Genomic DNA, 26,692 nt, shown 5'->3' with positions numbered 1-26,692 from the left:
TGGTGTTGGACCCCTAACCATGTTTCCAGCAAGATGCCCCCTTCTGCCTCAAGTGCTCCTACAAAAGAATTAAAACCCAGTCCTGCACACAATAGACTAACCTAAGGCTAGCACACACTACCAGGCACCAGAGGGGTCAAGAGGGGCCGCTCCAGCATCCTCACTGTTCTGAGAATGGCCCCAGTGGCCAGACTGTGCTAAGCAGTCCTGCCCTTAGACACAGTAGACTGGACAGGGCATGCTTCATCACACAGGCTGGGCCGGTGGCATTGCGTGCCTTGGGAATTTGGGGTTGATATTCACAGAGGGCTTTCTGGCTCCACAGGTTGTGTGAGCAAGTGAGCTGTAAACTTGGGGTGGGGAGGGGGTAGCAGCCACCATGCTTATAGAGGGAGGAAGGAGAGAGAATGGACAAAAAGCTCATCATATCTATGTATGTACATATATATGCAAACATACATACACATACATTCATATACATACATATATACATACACACAGACACAGACACAGACACACACACACACACACATAAAACAGATTAACAAAGTCAATGGTGTGCCTGTGCTTGTGATCTGAGAGCCACCTACATCCTGTGCAAAGTCACTTCTGCTCCAACTGCCCAAACGACCGGCAAAGAGGACCCTAAACCCAAGATCTTCCTAACCCCCTCCCCTTATGGCTCCCACCTGGGGCTCCCAGGATCCAGAGGGATCCCGTCCTTCCGCCAGCTCACGAGGGGCGTGGGCACACCGCGCACTTGGCAGGGCAGCAGGGCTGTGCGGTTCACGGAGATGTTCACAGTGTTCGGTCCTGGCTGGATGGTGGGTGCCGCTGGGGAGGGGCAGAGGGCAGGGCTGGGAGCCTGTGGCTCTGAGGGGATGGTGGGAGGGAAGGGGGGCACTCACTGTGGATCTCCACACGGAAAGCCACGCTGGAGCTGCCTGCCTTGTTGCGGGCCGTGCAGCTGTAGTCTCCGCCATCGGCTGTGCTCAACGCCTGCAGCTTGAGGAATCTGCCCTGCTCTGGAAACTGAGTGTGGGCATCTGCCTGCAGGGCCCCCCAGAGTAGGGGAAAGAGGGGGTCTTTATTGGCACTTGTCTGTGACCCCTGACCTTGGTCTCATGGATTCAGAACTGGGTCCTGAGTTGGCCTCCTCTTGCTGTGAAAGCCAGGGGGTAGAAGGGAAGGATTTGTTGGGGGATACAGTCAAGAGTCTAGCCTTGGGGGATAGAGAGATGGCTCAGCGGTTAAGAGCACTGTCTGCTCTTCCAGAGGTCCTGAGTTCAATTCCCAGCAACCACATGGTGGCTCATAACCGTCTATAATGTGATCTGATGCCCTCTTCTGGAGTGCAGGTATACAAGCAGGCAGAAGACTGTATAAATAAATAATAAATCTTAAAAGAAGAAAGAAAGAAAGAAAAAGAGCCTAGCCTCTCTCAGGGTTCCACAGGTCCCTTCCATTGTTTCTGCTTGCTGGTTCGCTATAGTTCACACCAGTCTTAGCCTAAGTAAGCACCAGGCTGCGAGGTCTGAGAAACCTATGAGGCTCGGCAGCCTCCATCTTAGGCTAGCAACAGACCTGTGGCAGAGGGTCACTCTGTTGAGACCCACAGGAACCTGGAAGGACTGAGCACTGTCATCGAGCCCTTCACCCAAAGACCCACAGTCCCATAAGCTGCAAACTGGTCCCTTGGGAAGGATGAGCACAGGCAGTTTGTCATAGACTTGGGTCACGGAGCCCTCAGTGACCATGGAAAGAGCCCGGGGTATGACTCCTGGCCTGGCTGCAGCGCCCGACCATGACACGGAGTGACGGTAATCATCGAGGTCGAAGATGTGCCCGGAGCACACATGCAGAGCAACGTTCAGGACAGACCCTCGGCATTCTGCCCTCACCTGGTCAGAGGCTCACCTGAAGCAAGACGCCACCTCGATGCCACTCAATCTCTGGTGCTGGCTCTGCTTCCACCGAGCACTCCAGGATCAGCTGCCCTGGAGCCAGGCCAACCACAGATCGGGGACCCCGGGGCCCAACAACATTTGGAGGGGCTGGGGGGACAAGAGGATATGCGAGATGGTTCCACTCTTGCAGGTCCCATGCTGTTCCCCCTTCTCCTGTCCCTGGGGGTCCCTACCTTGAACCCTGACCCGGAAGCTCTTCTCGGCTTCACCTGCAGGGCTCTCAGCTAAGCAGGTGTACAGCCCGGCGTTGTCCACCTGGCAACAAGAGCGAGAAGGGCAGCTGCCTCTGGCCCCCCATGTTCATCCCGCCTGCCGCCCCACTTTCCAGGCAGCTTATCCCTCCCTGGATTTTTCTTCTTCATCTCGTTCTTAAACTGCAACCATGGCAGGCCTGCAACTTCGGGAAAGTCCCTCTCGCCCCAGCTATCTGGTTTTTTTCTATCAGCCTTGGCTCTGGCCTGCCCGGAAGTCCATAAGGACAGAGGCATGGGGATCATGTCCCCAGGCACAAGGCACACAAAAGAGGATCTGGGGAGGAGGCTTAGCAGCTGCCCACTAGACAGCTGCAGTTTCTTTCTTTTCTTTTCTTTTTTAAAGATTTATTTATTTATTTTATGTATGTGAGTGCTCTGTCTGCATGTATGCTTGCAGGCCAGAAGAGGGCATCAGATCACATTATAGACGGTTGTGAGCCACCATGTGGTTGCTGGGAATTGAACTCAGGACCTCTGGAAGAGCAGACAGTGCTCTTAACTGCTGACCCATCTCTCCAGGCCAAGCTGATGTTTCTTTTCCAGTCCTAATTGCCACCCGCACCCCCGCCTCCCCGTGGGCAGTGCAAATACCTGCACATTCTGCACCCGGAGCACCCGTCCTGCTTGGCTGTTACTTTCCACCCTTGTCAGGGTCCGCCCATCTTTATGCCAAGTGATGTTGGGTGGGGGGATGCCTCTGGCCTCGCACAGGAGTTCCAGGTGGGCACCGGGTGCCAGGGACAGCTCTGAAGTCTGGTCAGATTCTTCAATGTGTGGGGGTTCTGCAAGATGTCCATCTTGGGTCAGCGTTTCTCCCCTCCCCCACCACTCAGAGGCTCACAGCTGAGGGGCCAAGAACTGACTGTGTATGAAGGGGGGCGGGCAGTGCTGGATGGTCACTTAGACATAGAAACCACAGGCAGCATGTCCCCAGGACAATCATTTGTACCTTGATCCCAACAAAGACTCAGTACATGGGGAGGAGACGGAATTGAGATTAATGTTTCTAATATGGCCCCACATTATACACGTTTGTGCTATGTCTTGAGGCTATATCCCTAGATGCTGGTGGCTCTGACTTTTGCTTCTGACACCAAGGTCTGGTGGTAAAAAACAAACAAAACAAAACAAAACAAAACAAAACAAAACAAAACAAAAAAACACGTTGGAATAGAACTGAGGAAAACTGTACTTCTCAGCCACAGCAGCTTGGCAGGCAGGCCCAGTGAGGCCTCTCTCTCTCTTTGAAGCCTCATGCAAGGGTGACCCCAAACCTCCAGGGAACTCATCTTCCTCACCCCCTTTCTGTCAGCTCTAGAGTCCCACCTCACCCTTCAGCCACTGAAGCTGCTGAGGACAAGGCACCCACCCATCACAGTCAGCTGGAAGCGCCTCCTGGCCTCCCCTGCGTCGCTTGTTGCCATGCAGGAGTAGGTCCCCGAGTCACCAAGGCTCACTGCTTCCAGCTTCAGGCCAGGCCCCTGCTCAAGGCTCCGAGGCAACAAGAGCTCCCCATCTTTCATCCACGACATGAGGGGCGGGGGGCTTCCCCGGGCCTCACACGGAAGGACCACTCTGGAGCCTTGGACGGCCATCACATCATTTGGGAACTCCACTGGTTCCAGGATGGGGGGTACTGAGGGAGGAAAAGTGTGGGTATGATCCATTTTAATCTACAGCAAGTGGTCTTTACACACTGTGGCCTATGGTCCTTACGGATAAGCCCTCTGGATTTCCCACGATAAGTGAGTCCTCCAATATTGCATTCCCTTGTGTGCTGGTGGAGCTGGGCCTAGAGCCATGCCTGTCAATGCTTGGGCACCAAAGTGCCTGCTTGCTTCTTGGGGGCTAAGTGGATGGACCACAGAAGAAATTAGATTAGAATGCCCCATGGCTCTACTCCATGACATACCCTGATGAGCAGAGGATGGGGGATTTGTTTGTTTGTTTGTTTGTTTGTTTGTTTTTAGAGACATGGTTTCTCTGTGTAGCCCTGACTGTCCTGGACTAGCTTTGTGAACTGGGCTGGCCTCAAACTCATATCGATCTGCCTGCCTCTGCCTCCCGAGCGTTGGGATTAAAGGCGTGTGCCACCACACCCAGCAAAGGATGGAGGATTTTATTCTCATTTGATATAGCCAATGGCACTATCTGCCCGACCCTGCCCCATACCGAGTACCAGCAAGGTGAAGTTCCTTTCAGCTACCCCAGCCGGACTTGCAGCCACACAGGTGAAGATGCCTGAATCTGCCAGCTGCACCTGAGAAATCCTGAAGCCCCTCCCCCAAAGAGGGGGGAAGGTGGGAGGTGAGGGAAGAGGGAGGGCAAAGAGGAAAGAGGTTGAGTTTTTGTTTGTTTGTTTTGTTTCTTCGAGACTGGGTTTCTCTGTGTAGGCTTGGCTTGGCCTCGAACTCACAGCGATCCACCTGCTTCTGCCTCCTGAGTGCTGGGATAAAAGGTGTGTGCCACCACTGCCTGGCTGTGTTTGTTTGTTTGTTTGTTTTAAATCTCACTTCTCAACAGCTAACCCTGAAAGGGGTAACCCTTTAACCACTGTTCACATCCCTCTCCTGGCCTCCTAGTGCTCCCTGGACAAAGCCCCAAACTGCTCTTCTCTGAGCTTGCTCCCCTCACCCCCAAACACACACCCCCCTTCTCCAGTCCTTACTGCCTGAGCTAAGCCTCTGCCTCCTAAATTCTAGAAGCTTCTCTGTGCCACCTCGGGCACAGCCATCCTTCCAGTTGACAATCACATAGGACCGACCTGGGTTGTCTTTATCTACTGGCCCCACTCAGTCCCTACTTTTCCTGAACCCCTAGCTTCTTCTGGGCTGTCTTGCTGGGGGCCAGCCAGAGAGGACCATGATGCTAAAGCCAGACCAGTCTGCCTTCCTGAATTGAGCCTTCCCACACTCTCAGTCTCTGCCAGAAGCCTTTCCCCCAAGCAGCTGGAACATAGTGCACACGTGTAGTGGATAGTTGGATTCATTTGGCTTCCAGAATCTGCCACGTGCTGACTGATAGTCCCAGAATGTCTAGCTCTCCAGGCTCTGAGACGACAGTACATCTACTCCAGGTGCCTGGGGACCACGGTGCCAGATAGTCAGATTCAAAACGGAGTCCCTTTGGTCAAGCCCAAAGCAGCCAGTAAAAGCTGGGAGGGTGTGTGTGTGTGTGTGTGTGTGTGTGTGTGTGTGTGTGTGTCTGTGCATGGCTTCCCAATGTGGCTGTCACCAAAGAGGTCTGGCAGACCTTTGAGCATGTGTGGAAAATGCTCTGTGAATGAACCTGCCCGACAGTGGCCTGTGTGGCTTCAGACAGAGGCCACTCATCAGGAACTTGTGGTTAAAGTCTGTGGTTTCAGAATATCTTGTGTAATCCTCATTTTGCCTTTTAAAACTTCCCTTTCTGGGCTGGCAAGGTGACTTCGATGTGTAGAGAGGGACTTGGTGTGCATCCCTGGGGATCTGAGTGAGTCCCAGAACCCACAGAAAGACAGAAGGAGAGAACCCCTCCACAGTGACAATCTCTCCTTAGGAACCTCAAGACCCCACCTGAAACATCTGTCTGTCCCTGCTGTCTTCCTGTCCTGTTCTCACCTCAGGGGCCCTTGCCCTTGCCCTTGCTCTTCCTTCTGTCTGAATGCTGCCTCCATGGAGCCCCGACCTGACTCCACCCTTCCTCCACCTCAGCACCTATGTGAGGTGAGCAGCTTAGCCTTGCCGATGGCACCTCTCTCGTCACCATGTCTCCTTGACCAGCTTCAGAGCTCATGGCTTGTGGCCTTTCCTTTCTGGTCCCCATAGCTGGTCCCTTTGGCAGCAAGACTCTCTTGTTTGCTGGTGTCTAGAATCACCAGCTTTGCTCAGGCCCCTTCCGGGAAGCCTTCGCTGCTTTCTACCTGACTGGGCCAAATCAAGGCACCCAGGGATCCTCTTGGGCTATGCCTTTTCCATCAGGCCACAGGATGAGGCCGCTTTTAATTTTTGATGTCCCACTGGGTGATGGGGTCTTCTTAGTCTCCTCAGTCACTGTAAACCTCTGTGCCTTTACTACTTGTATTTTACTGTCCACGCAGACGCATTTGGAGCCTGAGCTGCCTGGAGGATGCGTCGGCAATTGTCACCAGGGAGCAGAAGCCGGCCTGCCCTCCTACCTGAGGGTGCGGCCGGAGCTGTAGAGGAGAGTGTTCTGGGAGAGTGGAAGGGGCAGGCCATCCTTGAGCCAGCTCACATGAATGGGTGGGGATCCTCGGACGGGGCACATCATGGTCACCAGCTCTCCAGGCCTGCTCACCAGGGTCCCCGTGTCACCGGCTCGTTGCTCGATGGTGGGGGGAACTGGGGTGATGGATTAGAAAAGGCATGAGGGGTTTGGAGGGAGGGTGGCACCTAGCCCTGAACTTCTGCCGTCGCCAGCCACTGTAGTTATGTTCTTAGAGTCTTGGCCACCCCCTGGAGAGATGAGGCACATTGTCTGTGATCCCCTCTGTCCTGACCCCCTGTTGAACCTTGGGCTGGGAATCTTTTTTTTTTTTTTTTGGTTTTTTGAGACAGGGTTGGCTGTCCTGGACTCACTTTGTAGACCAGGCTGGCCTCGAACTCACAGTGATCCGCCTGCCTCTGCCTCCCAAGTGCTGGGATTAAAGGCGTGCGCCACCACCGCCAGGCTTGGGCTGGGAGTCTTGTGACTCATATTTGAGAACACAGCTTGAAGGCCGGGGGACCCTGCAGAGTGGCCATTGAGCGGCGGTTCCTTCCTGACTCCGCCCACTCCTGTAGGTGTCCCCAGATAGGCACCAAGGCACTGAGGCTACCTGCCTCTCAGCCTTGCTTCCTCACCCAGCACATTCACTGTGTGTAGCCTGGCATCCTCCCCAGCCGGGTTGTGGGCCACACAGGTGTAGGCACCCGAGTCTGCTGCTCGTAGGCCCTTCAGCACCAGGGAGCTGCCATCCAGGAAGAACCTGCATGGGGAGGAATCACTGAGGGCAGGTTCACGCAGCCTGGAGGCCCTGGCGTCTCCTCAGGAGGCGCAGCGTGGCCTTACCGCAGGTGAGGCCCCACATGCTGCTCCAACGGGGCACCGTCCTTCAGCCAGGCTATCTCTGGCAGTGGCTGGCCTGCAGCCTCACAGTCTAGCCGTATCTCCTGGTTCTCCAACACATTGTGCTCTTGCGCCGTGCCTGAGTTCTGGATCTGTGGAGGCACTGTGGCATGGGCTGTGGTGAGGTCCCGGCAGCAGCGAGGGCTGGCGGGGACGGGGCAGACAGGATGGGGTGTACAGTGCAGGTGTACCTTGTACAGACACCACAAAGTCTTTTCGGGCCTCGGCCTGGGCGTTCTCAGCCACGCAAGTGTAGGTGCCAGCCTGGGCTGGCTGCAGGCGACTCAGCTGGAGACGGCCACCTCGGGAGACCGTGCCATGCACCGCGTTGCTCTCTGTGGAATGGAGGGAAGCCCTTGAGTCCTGCCCTCCCTTCCTGGACTGACAGGGAAACTGAGGCACCAGTGGGTCAGAGGTGCCTTTGAAGGTTCCCACTGGCCTGGTTTCATTTCTGCCACTGTGATTAATTGCCCGGCATGGTGGAGGAGAAAGGGGTTGTTAGGCCTATGGTTCCAGGTGGCAGTCAAGGTGGGAGGAACCGTTAGCAGCTGTGGTCACATCCACAGCAGAGAAAGAAATGGATGCATGCACCCCTGTGAACGTTCAGCTTGCTTTATCTGTATACAGATTGAGTCCCTGGACTCAAATCCAAGGAACAGTGTCACTCATTCTCAGACCGGGTCTTTTCACGCCAGTAAACATACTTAAGGCAACCGATCCCTGGCAGATACACCTGCAGCAAACATGGCCCAGGCAATCCTACAGTGAGCCTGGCAGTGGTGATCCTAGGCTGCGTCAAGTTGACAGTTAAACTAACCCTCACGACCACTGTCATCAACTCACACCTGGATATTCCACTTCTTTTAATCCTTCCCCTTAGGCCAAGCCCTCCTCAGGGCCCCACACCTTCTACCTGCATCAAGGTTGCCGATCAAGAGGGAGCAGACACTCAGCACTCCACAAGAGTCACTCTTGGGGCACTGCTCACCAGCTTGGAATGTCCCCTCCTTGCAGGTCTGTCCTGAGGCATTTCTTTTTTTTTTTTAAATATTTTATTTTATTTATTTATTTAATTTTTTAATTTATATGTGTTGGTGTGAGGGTGTCAGATCTTGGAGTTACAGACAGTTGTGAGCTGTCATGTGGGTGCTGGGAATTGAACCCGGGCCCTTTGGAAGAGCAGGCAGTGCTCTTAACCACTGAGCCATCTCTCCAGCCCCCACTGAAGGCATTTCTAATTGTACCAGTCCTACCTTTACCCCCACCCTGACCCCTGTCCAGCCAGCCTTTCAGCACTGGGTGAACAGACTAGCTGCACCCGGTGCCCCACCCAGAGCTTGGGAGGCTAAGGTAGAGCACACAGACACACTCCAGCTGAGGATTGACATCTGTAAAGCTCTCAGGGTCAGGGAGCTGGGCTTGGAGGGTGGTGGAGGGGTGGGGAGTGGTGGTGGTGGTGGGGACAGCAATGGAAGGACCAGGGGAGGGGCAGGAGGGCACCAGGGAAAGATGAGAGAGGCAGTAGGAGCTAGGAAGGGATCCTCAACACGGGCTGCTGGGCCAAAGCTTGAGCAGAAACCAGCCAGACACAAGTAGACAAGGTCATGAGGTTTTGCAAGCAGGGAACAGAATGTGTGAACTGGAGGCACCATAGACAGGAAATGACGCCAGGCTAATTCAAGGGTCCCCAGTCAGGAGAGACAAAACCACACAGCGGCAGAGCCCTGAACACCCACAGACATCTGCATGCCGAGGTCACAGCAGCTTCATCGTTACCGCCCAAAGGCTGCTTAGGAGACATGATGCTACTCGTTCAAGGTGTTAATGCCAGCACCTGGGAAGCAGAGGCAGGCTGATCTCTGGGAGTCTAAGACCTGTCTAGTCAGCCAGGTGTGGTGGCTCACGCCTTTAATCCCAGCACTCTGGAGGCAGAGGCAGGCAGATCTCTGTGAGTTTGAGGCCAGCCTGGTCTACAGAGAGAGTTCCAGGACAGTCAAGCTACACAGAGAAGCCCTGTCTCGAAAAACCAAAACCAAAACAACAAAGAAACAAACAAAAACATGTTTACTGGAGGCAGAGGCAGGCGGGTCGCCGTGAGTTCGAGGCCAGCCTGGACTACAAAGCGCGTCCAGGACAGCCAAGGCTAACGCAGAGAGACCCTGTCTTGAAAAACAAAACAAAACAAAAATGTTTAGTCTACATAGCAAATGCCCAACCAGCCAGGGCTGCACAGCCACATGAAGTATTATATAAAGCAACAATGAAAAATAATTAAATTAATTTCTGAAAAGATAACGTTGATCCAGGCTGCCCAGACAGCTCTCAAAGTCTCAGGTTAAAGTGGAGTAAGGCAGATGCGGAAGGCCACAGGGTAACATGATACCATCGTAACGAAATGTCCAGAATGAATGTGCTGTCCAGAGCAGGCATTCCACGGAAACCAACAGCCGACTGCTGTGGCCTATAGTAGGGTGGGGAGTCGGGGGCCGGGAGGAGCAGGGGGGTGATGGCTAATGGCTCCGAGGAAGACAACACTGATTGTGGATGAGGTTCTGCTGCTTGGATACACTGCAGAGTCTTGAATGATATACTCTTTTTTTTTTTTAAGTTATTTATTTATTTATTTATTTATTTATTATGACTGCTTTATACCTGGAGGCCAGAAGAGGGCGTCAGATCTCACTATAGATGGCTGTGAGCCACCACGTGGTTGCTGGGAATTGAACTCAGGACCTCTGGAAGAGCAGCCAGTGCTCTTAACCTCTGAGCCGTCTCTCCAGCCCGAATGATATACTCTTCAGATGGTTGGACTGTGTAGGGTGTGAACCACAGCTCACTAAAGCTGCTGAAGAGCAGGGAGGGACTACACATGTGAACGGGGGAGACACCTTTCCCAGCTGCACAACCTGAGGTCCCCACAGCTGCCACTAACCCCTCAGAGATGTGCTGTCGGAACCTTCTGCCTGTACTAGAGGGACCCGTGGGCCTGAGACCAGCTCGGTGTGTGTGTGTGTGTGTGTGTGTGTGTGTGTGTGTGTGTGTGTGTGTGCTGCCCTCACCAGACATTGGCAGAGGATGGTGGGGGGAGGCATCAGTGGACAGTGGTAGGAACACCAAGCTGACAGGTCCAGTATCCACAGACTGACCTAGCAGGGGGTGGAGGTCAAGGGCGAGGAGGAGGAGGAGGGGCGCTTAGATGGAATGAGCCAGCTGTGACCAAGCAGGGGCAGAGCTGACAGGCAGGAGGAGGGGCAGCTCCAGGGGTCAAGGGGAGCCTTGGCATAGCTAGGCCTGAAGAGCCTCCTGTCCTCTGGGTGGAGGATGCTGGAGTGGCTCCTGATACTGGATTCTAGTGGCCAATGAAAAGCACTGAAAGGCAAATAGGGTAGGGCTTGCATCACACTGTCAGCCTAGCTCATCTACAGGAAGGGAAGAAGGGAGGGAGAGAGAGGGAGAGGAAAAGGGGGAAGGGGAAGGGGGAGGGAGAGAGAGAGAGAGGGAGAGAGGGAGAGGGGAGAGAGAGCGAGCACCCAGGCTAGCTGAGAACTTGGGATCTGTGCTGGTTTGGATGAGAACTGTCCCTCATAGACTCAGGTATTTCAACACCTGCTCTCCAGTTGTTGGTGTTGGTGTTTGGGGGTGTTTACAGGCAGCCATCTCTGGCGAGTGGTTGCGGCTGAAGCTGTGATCAGCTCCCTGCCCCTAGCACCATGCTTGCAGCTTGCTCTCCTCCCTCCCTGACACTATGGACTCTTCTCCCTCTGGAACCCGCAGCCAAAGTCAACTCTTTCTTCCTTCAGTTGTTTTCATCACAGCAACACAGAATAACCAAGGCAGGCTCCTGCGGCTCAGCCTCCCCACTGCTGAGGATACAAGCCTGAACCACCACATCCCACGAACTGACAATTCCCTGGACTTTCATTCCTTTTTTTTTTTTAATTTATTTATTATGTATACAATGTTCAGCCTGCATATACACCTGCAGGCCAGAAGGGGGCACCAGATCTCATTATACATGGTTGTGAGCCACCATGCGGTTTCTGGGAATTGAACCCAGGACCTCTGGATGAATAGTCAGTGTGCTTAAACTCTGAGCCATCTCTCCGGCCCTGGGCTTTCCTTCTTGCTGCACTGGATGGAGATAGATTTTGCACTAAAATGGCAAGCAGGACACATGTACTCACCCACGGGCATTCTGTCCTTCAGCCAAGTAACAGTGGGAGCTGGGATCCCCAACACGTCACAGGCCAGGACTAGGGTGTGCCCAGCTACCTGGCTCACCATCTCCGTCTCAGGCTTCTCAAACGTTGGTGGCACTGCAGGAGAGATGGCAGGTTTCTGCACTCTTCCCTGTTCCCCAGTTTTTGTTTTACATTCTATTGATGGAGGCAGGGGCAGTTTTATTCACAGATTGGACCGGAAGCTGCCGTTGACTATTTCTAAGTGTCTCCAAAGCAGAGAATCCCTGATGACTCTCTCAGCCTGAATGCATGGCTCACGGGCCAACAGTCCTCTGGGGAGTCGGATCTCCTAGATTTCCCTCACCCCACTGTCTAGCTGCCAGGCATCTGCCCTGTGCATAACCTATAGAGCAGGTGAGTGTCCAGGTTGCCCACTGGGCGGGCTCTGCTTCTCTGTGAAACTTGGCAGGCAGAGGAACAGGATTATCCCGCTGAGTCCTTCAAAGGATTCCACAGGAAGAGAACTGTGTGGGGGTTTTTATTTGTTTTCTTTTTCTTTTCTTTTTTCTTTTTTCCGAGACAGGGTTTCTCTGTGTAGCCTTAGCTGTCCTGGACTCGCTTTGTAGACCAGGCTGGCCTCGAACTCACAGCGATCCGCCTACCTCTGTCTCCCAAGTGCTGGGACTAAAGGTGTGCACCACCATTTTTGTTTTTGAGACAAGGTCTCAGTCTGATGTGGAGATAGCTGGCTACCTAAGGATGCAGCTTACACACTGCAACTCCTGAGTCCCAGCTTCCTCCCTCCCAAGCAGTGCGGCTCTAGGCGCCCGCTGGGCTCTGACTCTGTGCTGCATCCCCATCCCCACAGGGTCTTTAACCTCCAGCTCTTGCGCACTTAGCCTTTGTCAGTAGCGCCTCCTTCCTGTCATTGATCTGATCCCAGCAGCCCTGGAGCTGCAGGGGGTGGTGGAGGCTGGGAACTGGCCATGTGGGCCAGAGACCCCAGAGCGGTGGATCCAGGAATGTCCCTGCTGGAGGTCAGTTACCCCAGGACGGAGGCCTGGTTCCTGGCTACTCAGGATTGCTCACCCTCACCCAGATGCTGTACATGAGGGCAGGACCAAAACTGAGAAAGGAGTAGACTGAGCCGCTGGGTCACCCTCCCTGTGTCTCATCCACTTTCTGCCATCAGAGTCCATTAAAAAGGCCCCTACTACTGCCTCAGTGATACCCTATTTCTTAGGATGATCTGTTACTATATAGGAGCTTGGCTTCCTCTGTCAGTCTGTCTGTGTCTGTCTGTCTGTCTGTTTCTCCCACCTGTGAATATAAAACAAATTCTCTAAATCTGCGAATTTCATTCTCCAAATTCATGAGACAAGAACTGGTTTGGGGTGGCTTCAGTGGCCATTAGGTTTTCTGGGACCCTAGCCCACCCCCCCCACCCCCCAGGATCAGCTCACCGAGAGCCACAAAAGGCTCTATTTTCACCATCCTGGGGTCCAGGCTGGGCCTGGCTTACCTTGGACGGCGAGGTCAAAGGTCCGGGTGGCCTCTCCAGCTGTGTTGCTGGCTTTGCAGCTGTACACTCCCTTGTCTGATACCTGGGACAGAGGACACGGTGTCGGTGTGTGTGCCACAGAGATTCCCCAGGGACTGGCTGGCTTCTCCCAAGAGCGTTAGGAGGTCAGGGGAGCTGACTCCCATGGTGCCCTGGTCTGCCCTTTACTGTGGGGCTGGAGCTGGGTCAGAAGATGGAAGTCGAATCAAATACTTATTCAACCAACACTTGAGAGCCTGTGCTGGAGTGGAAAGGCTCCGTTCAAGGTCACTGTGAGTCAGAGAGAGCTAGGGTTGGAATCAACTCTTAGTTGTCCCAGGCCTTTCCCAGGTCACTGGCAGGGGACTGTGTATCATCTTGGGTTAAGGAGCTGGTACCCTCACATCAGAGCACACACCTACACACCTTCCACCTCCCTCTCCCCAGGCCTATGGGGTTAGGAAGTGCTGTGCCCACTGCCCAGACTGCCCAGGGAGGGCCACTGACCTGTGAGTCTAGGATTTCCAGCGTTTGTCCACCTTGTAGACCCTGAATCCGCTGCCCCAGGGCAAGGGGCTGTCGGTCCTTGAACCAGGTCACAGTTGGCTCTGGGAGCGAGTCTGTCTCACAGCTGAGGATGGCTTTGTCCCCTGCTCTGACCCTGACTGCCTCTTGGGGGCCTCCAGGAGCCTGTTTAAAGCTGGGAGGAACTAAGCGAGGGAGAGCACAGTGAGGCACTACGGCCTTGTCTATATCTCCCTAATAGCACCATGGCTAAACAGCCCAGGGAGGCCCACAGGACCAACATCCTCACAGCAAAGAGCAGGCCAGCCTACCAGAGCCAACTGGTAGCCACAGATCACCTGGTGCCTAGACACGGCAGTAACGATGCTGACAGCAAGACACCCCGCCTTCCCCCCCCCCCCCCCCCCCCGGCCCCACACTCCTCCATCCACACATACCCCCTCCCCTGCTGGCCACAAGCCTCTCCTGACTAGACACAGTCCTCCATGGGTCCCTCAGGCCATGGCACTCCAGCTAACCCACACAGGCATCCACAGTCAGTTGTAAGCCCTCAGGGCCTGGCATGGCTATGTATTTACAACTGAATGAGTTCTGCCCCAGGACTGAAAAGAACTTTCCAGAGAGTCTTGGCTGCTAACACTGGAAACAGCTTTCCCCCAACAGAAGTCCAAAGATCAAGAGTACTGTCATAGGTTACAAGGCAAGTCCCTAGCTCTTGAGGTTCACCACTGCTCTGTCCCCTCAACTTGACTGCCACTGTAGCTCACACAGTCCCTTCATCAGGACATCTGGGGCTCAGAGAGGGGGAGACACTAGGCCGAGGTCACAGAGCAAGCCTGTGCATGCTCTCAAGGCTATAATTTAACCTCAACGGTGGGTGACTGACTGTGCTTCTTTTCTTTTTTTTTTTTTTTTTTTTTTTTGGTTTTTCGAGACAGGGTTTCTCTGTGTAGCCTTGGCTGTCCTGGACTCACTTTGTAGACCAGGCTGGCCTCGAACTCACAGTGATCTGCCTGCCTCTGCCTCCCGAGTGCTGGGATTAAAGGCGTGAGCCATCACGCCCGGCTCTGACTGTGCTTCTTAAACAGAATTCCCTAAAGGCAGAAGAGGGCTTCCCGGGGGCTGATGGGAAGAGTAGAGGACGCTACAGGAGGGGACAGGACCTACCCAGAACACTGAGCTGTACCATCTTCTGGTCTCGGCCCGCGGCGTTGAGGGCCTCACACAGGTATGTCCCGGAGTCAGCTGGCTGTGCTCGTGCCAGCCGCAGCGTGTGCGCACCTGTGGGACAACGGTCCCTGTCCCCGGGGCCACTCTCACTCCCCAGTCCTCCCAACGTGTACAGCCCTGACCCAGGTTTGAAGACCTGGGACTCCCCACCAGAGCCTTGAACTGGGCACAAAGCCTCAGTTTACCAACCAGGAAGGAGGAAAACCTCTTGTCCCAGGGAGAGAGGCTGGCCATCCTTGTACCACGTGACCTCAGGGCTTGGGTGAGCATGAACTTCACAGGGGAGGGTGACACTGCTGTTGAGGGTGGTGACCATCTGGCCAGTGTTCCAGCCCGAGATTTGTGGTGGTACTGGATGAAGGCAGAAGTGACAAGTTAGGCACAGGCCAGGGAGGGACTCACCAAAGAACTGGCCTGGCCTCCCAGGGCAACCCCTGGTGTGTCTCCACACAGCCCTTGGAAGGCAGGCTCTATCAGCTGGGGCTGCTTTGCGCAAGAGCGCAGAGTGGCTTGATCAGAGCCGTACAGCCGTTCTCTCAAAGGCACACAGCTACCAGTGGCAGAACCCAGGTGGATTTTGGGGCTTTAGTGTGTGACTTTGAGGACTGTCCAATCCATCCTCAGGGTTACAGCTGTCTCCACATCTGGACTCATGGTGACATGAGGTCAACAGCAGACTTGGCGTGGTAAGACCCTCTCGCCTGTGCTATCCCTTGAAGTAATTTTACAGTTGTAAAGCCAGGCCACTTTCCAGGTTTTGCTGCAGGGTGTCCTTTAGACACATGGCAGGTATACAGTAAGTGCTCAATAATGATGCTGTAAAGCTTTGGGAGAACATCCCTTGACCCCCGCCCCACCCGCAAAGCTGTTCCTGGCTACTTGAAGTTGGTCCAAACATGATTGAAATCTTCTAAATGTTCTCTGTCCTGGGATGTGGCTGGGGCCAAGGCTGGGATCTCTGAACTCGGGGTGTGGCTGTTAGGATATCCTCAGGAAAGAGGCAAGGAGCCCACAGAGGTCCCCTCTCAGCCATCTCACCTTGGACCCTGAGGGTAAAGAGCTTCTCTGCAGAGCCTGCCTGGTTCTCCGCCACACACATGTAGTTGGCAGCATCAGCCACCTCCGTGGTGGAAACCTGAGGGGACAGAGGCCAATCCCGAGGCCAAGGCTGACAAGAATGGCTCCATGGCTCATCCCCACATTGCCACGAGCACCCCCATCTCCCCACAGCAGACATGTGGGCCCCGCAGGTGCTCATAGTGACCAGGAACAGTCCCTCTGAGGCCCGTCTGGGGCTCTATGGTCTTTTGGGAAGCAAGACTGGCATTGGTTGGCTTTCTGCAGCTAAGTGGACGAGAAGGCCATGTGGGGGCTGTGCTGGTCCCCGGAAGGGCCTGTGCAGCTGTGGTGTGTTCCTAGCTCCTGACGGTCAGGGCTTGCATGGAGTTGCTGCCCTGGGCGTGGGCTGGTTCTGGGTGTAGCCCACACAGGCTCCTGATTTTCCAGAAGTCACTGATGCTTATGAACACCATGCAGCCCACATGCCACCTGGGCTCCTCTCAGATGCCGTTTGCTGTGCAGATGACACCCTCCATACTTTAATGGGCTTTTATATGGCCCAGATGACACTGTCCCTTAGTTTCCCAGTGCCATTACCCTGAGAGGGGTCTGTTCCTACCTGCAGGACTTGTCCCTCCTCTAGGACCTGCAGCCGTGGGCTGGGGGACACAGGCAGTCCATTCTCGAGCCATGAAAGAGTGGGTGCTGGGTTCCCCAGGGCTGGGCACCGTAGGCTGACAGCACTGCTGGCATTCACGGTCACCTCCTCCACCAGCTCCTGTGTGTCTCCCAGGATCACTGGTGGTGCTGGGTGCGAGAGAAGAGCGAGAAGTGGGTTAGGGGTTGAGTTGAGGGTAAACGTGGGGAGCGAAGGAAGCTTTTGCCTCAGATGCTGACCGGGGGTGTCCTTGTGCCACCCTCGCTAAATCTGTCAGGCCTGGAAGCAGCTAAGAAATCTGGGCTTCTGAGAGGTCACAGTGTGTTCAAAGTCACACAGTGGTCAGACAGTGGTCGCCTGGGACTTCACAACTACCTCTGTGTGGCTTCAGAGCCCAAACTTGCAACCCTATTACAAACCTTCTGAGCCCAGAGGACTCCCTCCCCAGGGCTCTTCAGAAGGAGGCCTCTCTGGGACCAGAGCCTCCCTGTCTCTCCTGGCCAGGGACACTCACTCAACACCAGTAGCTCGTAGTGCAGCCAGTCCTCGCCCACCTCGTTGGAAGCCCTGCACGAGTACCTCCCGGCATCCTCTGCCTGCACCAGGGACAGCTGCAGGATTCGGCCTCCTGCAGGGACACAGGACAAGGGGGCCTGAGCTCAGGGGTGAGGGCCCTGAATCCAGAGCAAGGAAGAGGTTTCTCTCCTGGAGGGCCCAAGGCAGATCTCATTACCTGCTGGCTCATCCGAGATGTGAAAAGACGCAGTGCACCCAGATCACAGGGTAAAGGGAGGATCAAGCCAGTCCATGCTGAGTTAGTGGTCAGGTGTCAGGCAGGCTCCGGGAGTGTGAGTGCTGTTAGTGAGGGGAAAATGAAGCTCCCAGCGGGGCTAGCAAGAGGGCGGAGAGCTGGCTGGCTGGGCCAAGGTCAGAGGAGGCAATCTCAGAGGCAGGGCTAGCTTCTAGGTCAGTGGCAGCTGGGGGTGGAGGAAGAATGTCCTGGGACCCTTTGTGACCAGAAGGCAGCCGAAAGCAGAACCCAGTCTCTGTGTAGGGTTACTGTATGCTAAGGATTCCAGGTCGGGAAGTCACCAGCCAAGGCTGTGGGTGGCTCGACAGGCTCAACCATAGTCAGAAACAGGGTCTTTTGGTCTATTAATCCCAGCACTCGGGAGGCAGAGGGAGGCGGATCGCTGTGAGTTCGAGGCCAGCCTGGTCTACAAAGTGAGTCCAGGACAGTCAAGGCTACACAGAGAAACTCTGTCTCGAAAAACGAAACCCCCCCCCCAAAAAAAAAAGAAAAAAAAGAAACAGGGTCTCTTGACACGCAGAGCTATGGGCGGGGGCAGGGCTTAAGGCCACTGTGGAGCTCAGGTGAGATCTGGGGCTGCCTTGTGATCAGGATCTACATCCAACTCGACTTGTGGCCACACCTTTAGCATGCTCGGGGTTGATAGCCGGAGTTGGGCATGAGGTCACATGCTGACGTATGAGCCAAGTCAGTAGCTGGGGTGGGGAGTTAACCGAGCCAGATGGCTTGTATTTGGGATCTGCATTAGGGATCGCCCCTATGGCTGAGCCTAGAGTAGCAGGATGTGATGTAGGGTGCCAGCCTGAGGTCAGCAGGAGGTCAGAGGTCAGTCCATAAATGTCCAGCTTGGACAACCAGCCTCCACATGTGTGGCATCTCCCTGGGACCCCAGGGGTTCCTCTTCCTGCAAGGTCCAATTTCAAGGCCTGGTGTGACCGCTCATCAGAGATCACCATAACTGACCTCCCATCCCCTAAACAGGCCCAGTGCTAGTCTGGACCTGGCAGACCACCGTGAAGATGCTAAGCCAGGGAACTGTCCATCCCCCTTGGTGGAGTCAGTGAGTCCTGAACAGCAACAGTAGTGGTCCATGGTGGGGCCAGGGCAGGCAAAGGGAAACCAGGCATCTATAAGCCTCACCCCAGGGCTTACAAAGTCATTCATAAAGGATATTTCAAAATAAGTTTCACCTAAATTAATAAACCAGGCTAGAGAGATGGCTCAGTAGTTAAGAGCACCACTTGCTCTTCCAAAGGTCCTGAGTTCAATTCCCAGCAACCACATGGTGGCTCACAACCATCTGTAATGAGATCTGATGCCCTCTTCTGGCCTGCAGGTGTACATGCAGGCAGAGCACTGCATACATAATAATAAGTAAATAAGTCTTTAAAAAAAGAATTAACAAACCTGGGGGTGGGGGTGGGGGCGCTGAAGAGATAGCTCAGTGGTTAAGAGCACTGACTGCTCTTCCAGGGAAACTAGGGTTCTGGGTTCGATTCCTACCACCCACATGGCAGCTCATAACAGTCTGTAACTCCAGTTCCAGGGAATCTGACCCTCTCCACAGACATACATGCAGGCAAAGCATTAATGCACAAAAAGTAAAAATAAATAATTCATTACAAAGTAAATAAAATGGGGGGAGGCTTAAAAGATAGCCCAGAAGAAAATGACTTTTTCCATTAAACCCACCCAGGAAGAATTAATAAACCTTTAATAAGGAAATATTTTTAAATGGTAAAATGAATGTAGAAAATTCTTATGACCTATAAGCTATGAAGATAGCATAGACCCCAAAAGCCAGAGAGAAGCTCTTTCACAGGATTGTGACGTGTGTGTGTGTGTTGCATATGCTTGTACATGTGCAGGCACACATGTGTGTAAGGGTATGCGAGCATACCCATGCATGTGTGTGGAGACCAGAGGTCAGTTTTGAGTGCTATGCCTCCGAAACTGTGCACATTGTTTTTTGAGACAGGGCTTCTCACTCGTTGGGAGTTCCTAATGAGACTTGAGTGTCTGGACAGTGAACCCCAGGGGTCTGTCTGCCTCTGCCTCTGCCTCTTCCTCTGTAGTGCTGGGATCATGGCATACACCACCCCCAGCCTTTACATGGGTTCTGAGGGTTAACGTGAGTTCTCATGCTTGGCTGGCCCAGGACTTTAGCAGCTGAGCCTGTGGTCCCCACTGCCTTCCCGCTTTGAGATCTTCACATAGAGACCTACCTCTCCCTAGAGCTTTACTTTTCAACCTTCCTAACTCTGCGACCCTTTAATTCAGAAAATCCCTCATGTTGGGGTGATGCCAAGCATAACATTATTGTCATTGCTATTTTATAACTGTAATTTTGCTGATGCGACCCCAAGGGGGTCATGACCCCACAGGTTAAGAAACACCTCCCTAGAAAGTCACACCATTTTCCTGAGCATCCCAGGTCAGTACAGACCCTAAAGCCCAGACACGGGCTCTGGCCTGGACTGGGAAGCTCATCGTAAACACTAGCATAGAGCCGGTGGCAGTGGCGCACACTTGTAATCCCAGCACTCAGGAGGTGGAGACAGGAGAACTCTGTGAGTTCGAGGCCAGCCTGGTCTACAAAACGAGCCCCAGGACACCTAAGGCCACACGAGAAACCCTGTCTCGAACAACGAAAACAACAAACAAACAAACACCCTCCCCAAATCTAGCCCAGAAGATAACCGCCTACAACCCTTATCCTTTGTAAATTTCAGCGGGGATGTGGACGGGTCACATCACAGGCGGCATGTAGCCTACCTTGCAGCACAGAGACCCCGTCTGCAGCTGACAGCGGCTGACCCTCCCTGTACCAGGTGAGCTCAGGTGGTGGAACAGCGTTGGTGTCACAGTACAGGTAGGCCGGGTTGTTCTCAACAATCTCCCGGTGTTCTGTCACCCCGCCCTGGGCCTCCTCCTCGGGGAGCAGGAACTCAAAGCCTTCGTCAACACCGCCCACCTTCTGGAACATTGGGGGCACTGTATAGAGGGAGACCATACCATTAGGACCACAATAAAGGGTTCCAGCTGCCCGCTACTATTACCAACCAGCCTGGGAGGGCACTGCCACACCCCGCTGCCCAAGCCACACCCTGCAGTTAGGGCAAGACAATTTCTTCTCTTTATTCCTCTAGGGGCTGCCTGGAAAGCTGCTGCGTGAGCTCTCAGAAAATCCCCCTGTTGTGCGGCGTTCACATGTAACTGGCCTCAGAGAATCCTGGTGGCTGGGCGTGGCAGTGGCACACCTGACATCCTAGCACTTAGGAGGCTGAGGCAAGAAGATCACAACGCTAGGACATCCTGGGCTACAGTAAGACTATTAGGATACTGTCATCCCAGCAACCTATGACGTCATTACCTGCCTGCCACTAGGTGCGTCCCTGCCCAGGATTATAAAAGGGCAACCCCACCTCGTCTCTCTCTTACTTTTTTCTCCCTCTCTTGCTCCTCTTCCTCTCTGTCTCTCTGTCTCTGTCTCTCTGTCTCTGTCTCTCTCCTTCTCTTTCTCTCTCTCCTCCCCATCTTTCTTTTTGGGGTGCCTCTCCCCCTTTCCTGCTCTGCCATGCTCATATAATAGACTTCTCCATATCATATTTGATTCCTGGCATCTTATATTTCATATTTAAAAAATACTTTGGCTCAAAAGAACAAAATCAAGGCAAGGTATGGTGGCGCACACCTTTAATCCCAGCACTCAGGAGGCAGAGGCAGGAGGATCTCCATGAGTTCAAGGCCAGCCTGGTCTACAAAGCGAATCTAGGACAGCCAAGGCTACACAGAGAAACCCTATCTTGAAAAAACAAAAACAAAACAAAACAAAACAAAACAAGGAACAAAATGATATAAAATGGCTCTTTGTAAATATGGAAAGCTTTTTGAAGGGAGTTAGGCTGTTGCCAAGTGTAACCCACATTTGCTTGTTGGTACACAGAGGCACAAAGCCTTCAGTTGTTATGACCCAAAGGGCCCCCAAGGTCACCTGCTTTAATCATATCACCTGTACGTTTTTCTTTTTCTTTCTTTGAGACAGGGTCACACTATGTAGCCCCAACTGGCCTCAAACTCTTGGAGATCCACCTGCCTTTGCCTTGGGTTGCTGGGACTTGGCTTACAACACCTACATTTTGCAAAGGATGAAACCAAGGCCCAGAGGGCGCCAGTGACATGCCCAGGACACACCAGTTGTGCTGGTTTGAATAGGCATGGCTTTCATAGACTCTTGTGTTTAAATGCTTGGCCCACAGGGAGTGGCACTATTAGGAGGTGTGGCCTTGTTGGAGGAGGTGTGGCCTTGTTGGAGGAGGTGTGGCCTTGTTGGAGGAGGTGTGGCCTTGTTGGAGGAAGTGTCTCTATGGAGGCAGGCTTTGAAGTCTCCTCTACTTCATCTACACCCAGTGTGGCACACAGTCCCCCTTCTGCTGCCTGCAGATCACGGTGTGGAACTCTGAGCTCCTTCTTCAGCACTGGGTTTGCCTGAACGCTGCTGCGATGCTTCCCACCGTGTTGATAATGGGCTAAACCTCTGAAACTGTGTAAGCCAGTGCCTACTAAATGTTTTCCTTATAAGAGTTGCCATGGTTGGGGCTGGAGAGATGGTTCAGAGGTTAAGAGCACTGACTGCTCCTCCGGAGGTCCTGAGCTCAATTCCCAGCAACCACATGGTGGCTCACACCCACCTGTAATGTGGCTTGAGCTGATGCCCTCTTCTGGCCTGCAGGTGTATGTGCAGGCAGAACACTGTATACACAATAAATAAATAAATCTTTTTTTTTTTTTAAAGAGTTGCCATGGTCATGATGTCTCTTCACAATAATAAACCTCTAAGACACCAATAAGACAGGGTCAGGGTGAGGCAGGTGCCTGAGAGCCAGATGTGGCATAGGAGAAAGGGTGTTGTTTCTCCTCCCGTACCCGACCCTCCAACCTCCACCAGACAGGGTTTCTCTGTTGTAGCCCTGGGTGACCTGGACTTGCCTTGAACTCAGAGATCTGCCTGCCTCTGCCCTTGCCCACCACCTCTCCCACAGAGTGCTGGGGCTTGAAGGTGTGTGCCACTACGCCCGGCTGAGAGGGTGCTTTCTCATCAGCCCATTATGGAACACTATGAGGCAAAACTCTGTCCTTCCTTCATCTGACTTGGCCTCCAGCCTCCCTGGCTCTTCCCAGCCCCTCTGGCCCTGTTCTAGTCTCTCTTTCTCCCTGCCTGCCTCCTCACCGCTTCATCCTGAGTTGAGGCTGGGAGCCTCCACCTCCAGCCACAGAAGACACAGAACTGCTCCGCTTCTGAGACAGATGGTCACTGGGAAATGCCTATGTGGGTCTCCTTGCCAAGAGTTGGTGCAGGGCCCTGATGCCCAGGCAGTGTCGCTGCCGTGGGGCACACATCTTTCTACCTGAAGCCAGCCCATCGGTTGCCGTCGCCTAGCCTGCTCTACAGAAGCACGCACCTTGGATAAGAACATTGAAGTCCTGGTCATCCTCGCCAGCCACATTGGTGGCCACACACAAGTATCGGCCGGAGTCGGAGACCTGTGTGGGTTGGATCTGGAGCAGCCGTCCCTCCCCCAGGACACTGAGCCGCTGGCTGGGGGTCACAGGCTGGGGACAATAGACAGGGACTGAGATGAAAAATCAAAATTGTTTGTTTACTGGTTTTGAGAGACAGGGTCTCATATAGCCCAGGCTGACCTCAAACTCACTATGTAGCCAAGGATGACATTGAACTCTTGACCCTCCTGCTTTGGCTTTCCAAGTGCTGGGATTACAAGCATGCACCTCTGCACCCCCTGCTCTATGTTTTAATAAATAAAAAATCAGACCATAGTGTAAAGCGATGGGACCATCCAGTGACTTTGTCAAACCAAACCTATCTGATCTCAAAATCAGCAAAGAGCCGGGTAGTGGTGACACACGCCTTTAATCCCAGCACTTGGGAGGCAGAGGCAGGCAGATCACTGTGAGTTAGAGGCCAGCCTGGTCTACAAAGTGAGTCTAGGACAGCCAAGGCTACACAGAGAAACCCTGTCTCGGAAAACAAACAAACAAACAAACAAAAAATAACCCTGAAGGGTGAACAGGGCCAGCCCTGGATGTTTTTAGGCCTCTCCTTTCTGGAAAGATCCAAGCAGGGCTAGTGAGACTCCAAGGTGAGAGGCTAAGGCTCTCTGGGGTCCTGCACTCACCCTTCCGTCTTTGTACCAGCTGATGGATGGTGGAGGCACGGCCCAGCATTCACACTCTAGGGTCAGGGTGCTGTTGACCTTGGTCTTTACTTCTTTCACGCTGACCTCCCCCAAAGGGTCATCTTTGGAGATGGATGGGGGAACTGAAAAGCCACAGGATGTGTGAGGGGCAGGCTTGGGGAGGGTCCTGAGACCCTGACCCACTGGTCCTAGCAATGACTCCTTAAAGAAGGGGCTGCTACAATAGGGGGGTCTGAAAAGGAACCCAGCTGTACCTGCTTAGGGTCAGAGAGGGCTAAGGGACAGGGGTTATGAAGCAGGGGTTCCTGGAGTGGCCTTTACAGGGCCTTTTGGGGGCTCAGGTGTCAAGCTGAGGGACCCTAGATTGCATCTGAAAACCAGAAGTGGCAGTAGGAAGTCAGGACAGGAGGAGGGATGGGGTCAACCTTTTTTTTTTTTTTTTTTTTTTTTGAGACAGGGTTTCTCTGTGTAGTCTTGGCTGTCCTGGACTCACTTTGTAGACCAGGCTGACCTCAAACTCACATCGATCTGGCTGCCTCTGCCTCTCGAGTGCTGGGATTAAAGATATGCACTACCATGCCCGGCTGGAATGGGGTCAACTCTTAACACTATCTCTTCCTTTTAGCACCGCCAAGGCAAGAACTGGGAATGACAGAGATCCCCTCCCCACAGCTGCCTGTGACCCTGAGGAGAAACAGACACAGGGAAGTGGCCTGGGTCTCAAGTGTGGCCAGGACTCTTCTGTCTGTCCAGCCAATGTCCCAGAGGTGCTAGGGGACTCACTGAGAACTTCCACGTGGTAGTGCTTTGTGGCCTCTCCCAGCTCGTTGGTGACTACACAGGTGTACTGGCCGGCATCTTCCTTCTGGGCATTCAGGATCTGTAGGCCGTGGGTACCTGCTTGGGGGATCCATGGCCAGAGTTACCCCGAAACAGGCCTTTACCATAGACCTGAGTTCAGCTTGACCCAGCTAGAAGACAGTTCGCCTGTCTTCTCAAAGCCCACCCCAGGGCCATCACCTGGGAGGAGCTGAATGTTCTTAGAGGCCTCGAAGGGCACCCCATCCTTCATCCAGGTGATATTGGGGGATGGAAAGGCCAGCGCCTCGCAGATCAGGGATATAGGATTGTTGATGGTCACGGTCACTTCTTCGTTGGCATTGTTCTCGGGCTCTCCCAGGATGGTGGGAACCACTGTGAGGGGAGGCAGGGAGGCAGGGAGGCAGGGAGGCCGTGCCTAACAGTGCAGCCCTGGGCCCCGGGGCCCTGAGGACCAGGACGGCTAGGACCCTAGGCTTCTCCTTGGTGCTGCAGTTGTGTGATGAACATTGGAAAGGGAAGCTCAGGGCAGCCAAGCCTGGAGCTCCACCACGGAGCCACACTGCAGGGCAAGATGAACAACCAGTGCTCCTCCTCAACACTGACTCAACGTGCAGCCTCGCTACTTATCCAACCAAAACCTTCTTGGGTCTGCTGAGGAGGAAGGGGATTTTTTTTTTTTTTTTTGGCGTAAACTTCCTTTTTTTTTGTTCCTGCAGGGGGCGCTGTTACAGTTTGGGCAGGAACTGTCACAGGAAAAGGCTCCTGTGCAGAAAGCCTGGTCCCCAGCTGGGGGTTGCTATGGAGATCTGGCGCCTGGCTGCTCTTCTTTTTATGTTTGCTGTCACACTTGGAATGGCAAAGGGAATGACAGTAGTTGCTTGTGGAATCTTGGGGGGAGGCCCAGTACTCACCCAGGACACTGAGCTGTGTGTGTTTGGTTTTCTCCCCCACGGCATTGGTAGCAATGCAAGAGTAGTGGCCAGCGCTGGATAGATTGGCCTGGGAGACCCACAGGAAGGTCCCATCTGGGGATATCTCGTAGGGGTCTCCAACAGCCAGGGACTGGCCGTCTTTGAACCATGTGACCTTGGGTGGTGGGTGGCCTATATGAAGAGAAGGCAGTGAGGTCATTCAGCAAGCTCTGAGCAGGTGGGCTTAGGGGTCTAGAGGACTCCCAGCCAACACAGATGTAGGGTTTCCGTTCCATTCAGGACGCACAGCAGGAACAGCTTGGCCTTTCTTCTGGAATTCGACTGCCTTACTGGGGAACAAGCAGAGAGGCCTTGGTACAGACAGGCAAGATCCATTCATGCATCCACCCTTCATCCATCCACCCTTCATCCATCCACACTTTTATCCATCTATATGCCTTTCTACCTTACTGTTCACTCATGTGTGGATCCTTCTATCCATCTGTCTATCTTCCTACTCACTTAAGGCACACTTATCAATCCACCTATCAATCTATCCAATTGCTCTGTCTCCTCATTCATCCACTTTTTCATCCTTCCATTCACCCATCAACCCATCTACCTACCCATTTATCCGACTGTTCATCCATCCATCCATCCATCCATCCATCCACCTACCCACCCACCTACCCACTTACCCACCTGTCCATCCACCTACCCATCCACCCATCCATCTATGCATCCACCCATCCATCTATGCATCCATCCACCTACCCATCCACCCATCCATCTATGCATCCATCCATCTACCTATCCATCCATCCATCCATCCATCCTCTTATCTTCATATTAGCCACTCTCCCATCCATCCAAGCACCCATTTATCCATCATCTTTATCTATTCAATCGCCCATCTATCTACCCCCTCATCCATGCATTCCTGCCCTTCTCTTTATCCACACAAATATCCACCCGCCCTTCAATCCTCAAGCATCAGAGAGCGCCTAGTCTTCCAGGCAGAGGGAGGAGCCATGGACTCAAGGGTCTGGGTCCTCAGGGATCTCAGACACAACAGATTATTATGGTCCTGTGCGGTCAATGCCAGGGCAAGGAAGTCCTAGTGCAGTGGGGACCCGGGAAGCAGCCAGACCAAGAGGCCCCATGGAAGGTTCTGGTGGGTGACTGCAGTCATCAAGAAGCAGAGCAAACAAGGTCCTTGGTAGACAGCCTCGGGCTTGAGGACTGGCTAAGCCAGGCTCGCCATGCTGCGTAGCCCTTACCTGTGGCGTTGCACACCAGCTGGGCAGTCTGTCCCTCTGGCACCTTGATCACTTCCTCCAAGTTTTCATTTTCAATGCTGGGAGGAACTAGAAGGAGAAGAGAGACATTCAGTTGCCAACTGGGTGGCCT

The 26,692-nt window shown here is 53.7% G+C and overlaps 1 protein-coding gene across 1 annotated transcript in view; it reads right to left on the bottom strand.

Annotated features, from left to right (window-relative positions):
- HMCN2 (hemicentin 2) overlaps positions 1-26,692 on the bottom strand; it is a 161,204-nt gene that overhangs the window by 40,057 nt on the left and 94,455 nt on the right. Inside the window, 26 exon segments of the mRNA XM_084799943.1 lie at positions 690-834; positions 909-1,050; positions 1,918-2,054; positions 2,141-2,222; positions 2,813-3,003; positions 3,591-3,857; positions 4,394-4,491; positions 6,378-6,561; positions 7,063-7,187; positions 7,271-7,430; positions 7,519-7,662; positions 11,512-11,643; positions 13,031-13,112; positions 13,556-13,758; positions 14,741-14,854; positions 14,993-15,154; positions 15,842-15,938; positions 16,482-16,669; positions 17,035-17,148; positions 20,107-20,325; positions 22,794-22,944; positions 23,529-23,671; positions 24,333-24,446; positions 24,570-24,743; positions 25,283-25,474; positions 26,563-26,649. Coding sequence (XP_084656069.1) covers positions 690-834; positions 909-1,050; positions 1,918-2,054; positions 2,141-2,222; positions 2,813-3,003; positions 3,591-3,857; positions 4,394-4,491; positions 6,378-6,561; positions 7,063-7,187; positions 7,271-7,430; positions 7,519-7,662; positions 11,512-11,643; positions 13,031-13,112; positions 13,556-13,758; positions 14,741-14,854; positions 14,993-15,154; positions 15,842-15,938; positions 16,482-16,669; positions 17,035-17,148; positions 20,107-20,325; positions 22,794-22,944; positions 23,529-23,671; positions 24,333-24,446; positions 24,570-24,743; positions 25,283-25,474; positions 26,563-26,649 — 3,847 coding nt within the window.

Source organism: Acomys minous, assembly GCF_964271855.1.
Source record: "Acomys minous genome assembly, chromosome: 10".
NCBI lineage: Eukaryota > Metazoa > Chordata > Mammalia > Rodentia > Muridae > Acomys > Acomys minous.
The sequence above is the reverse complement of the archived record's forward strand: the minus strand, read 5'-3'. Positions and strand labels throughout refer to the sequence as shown.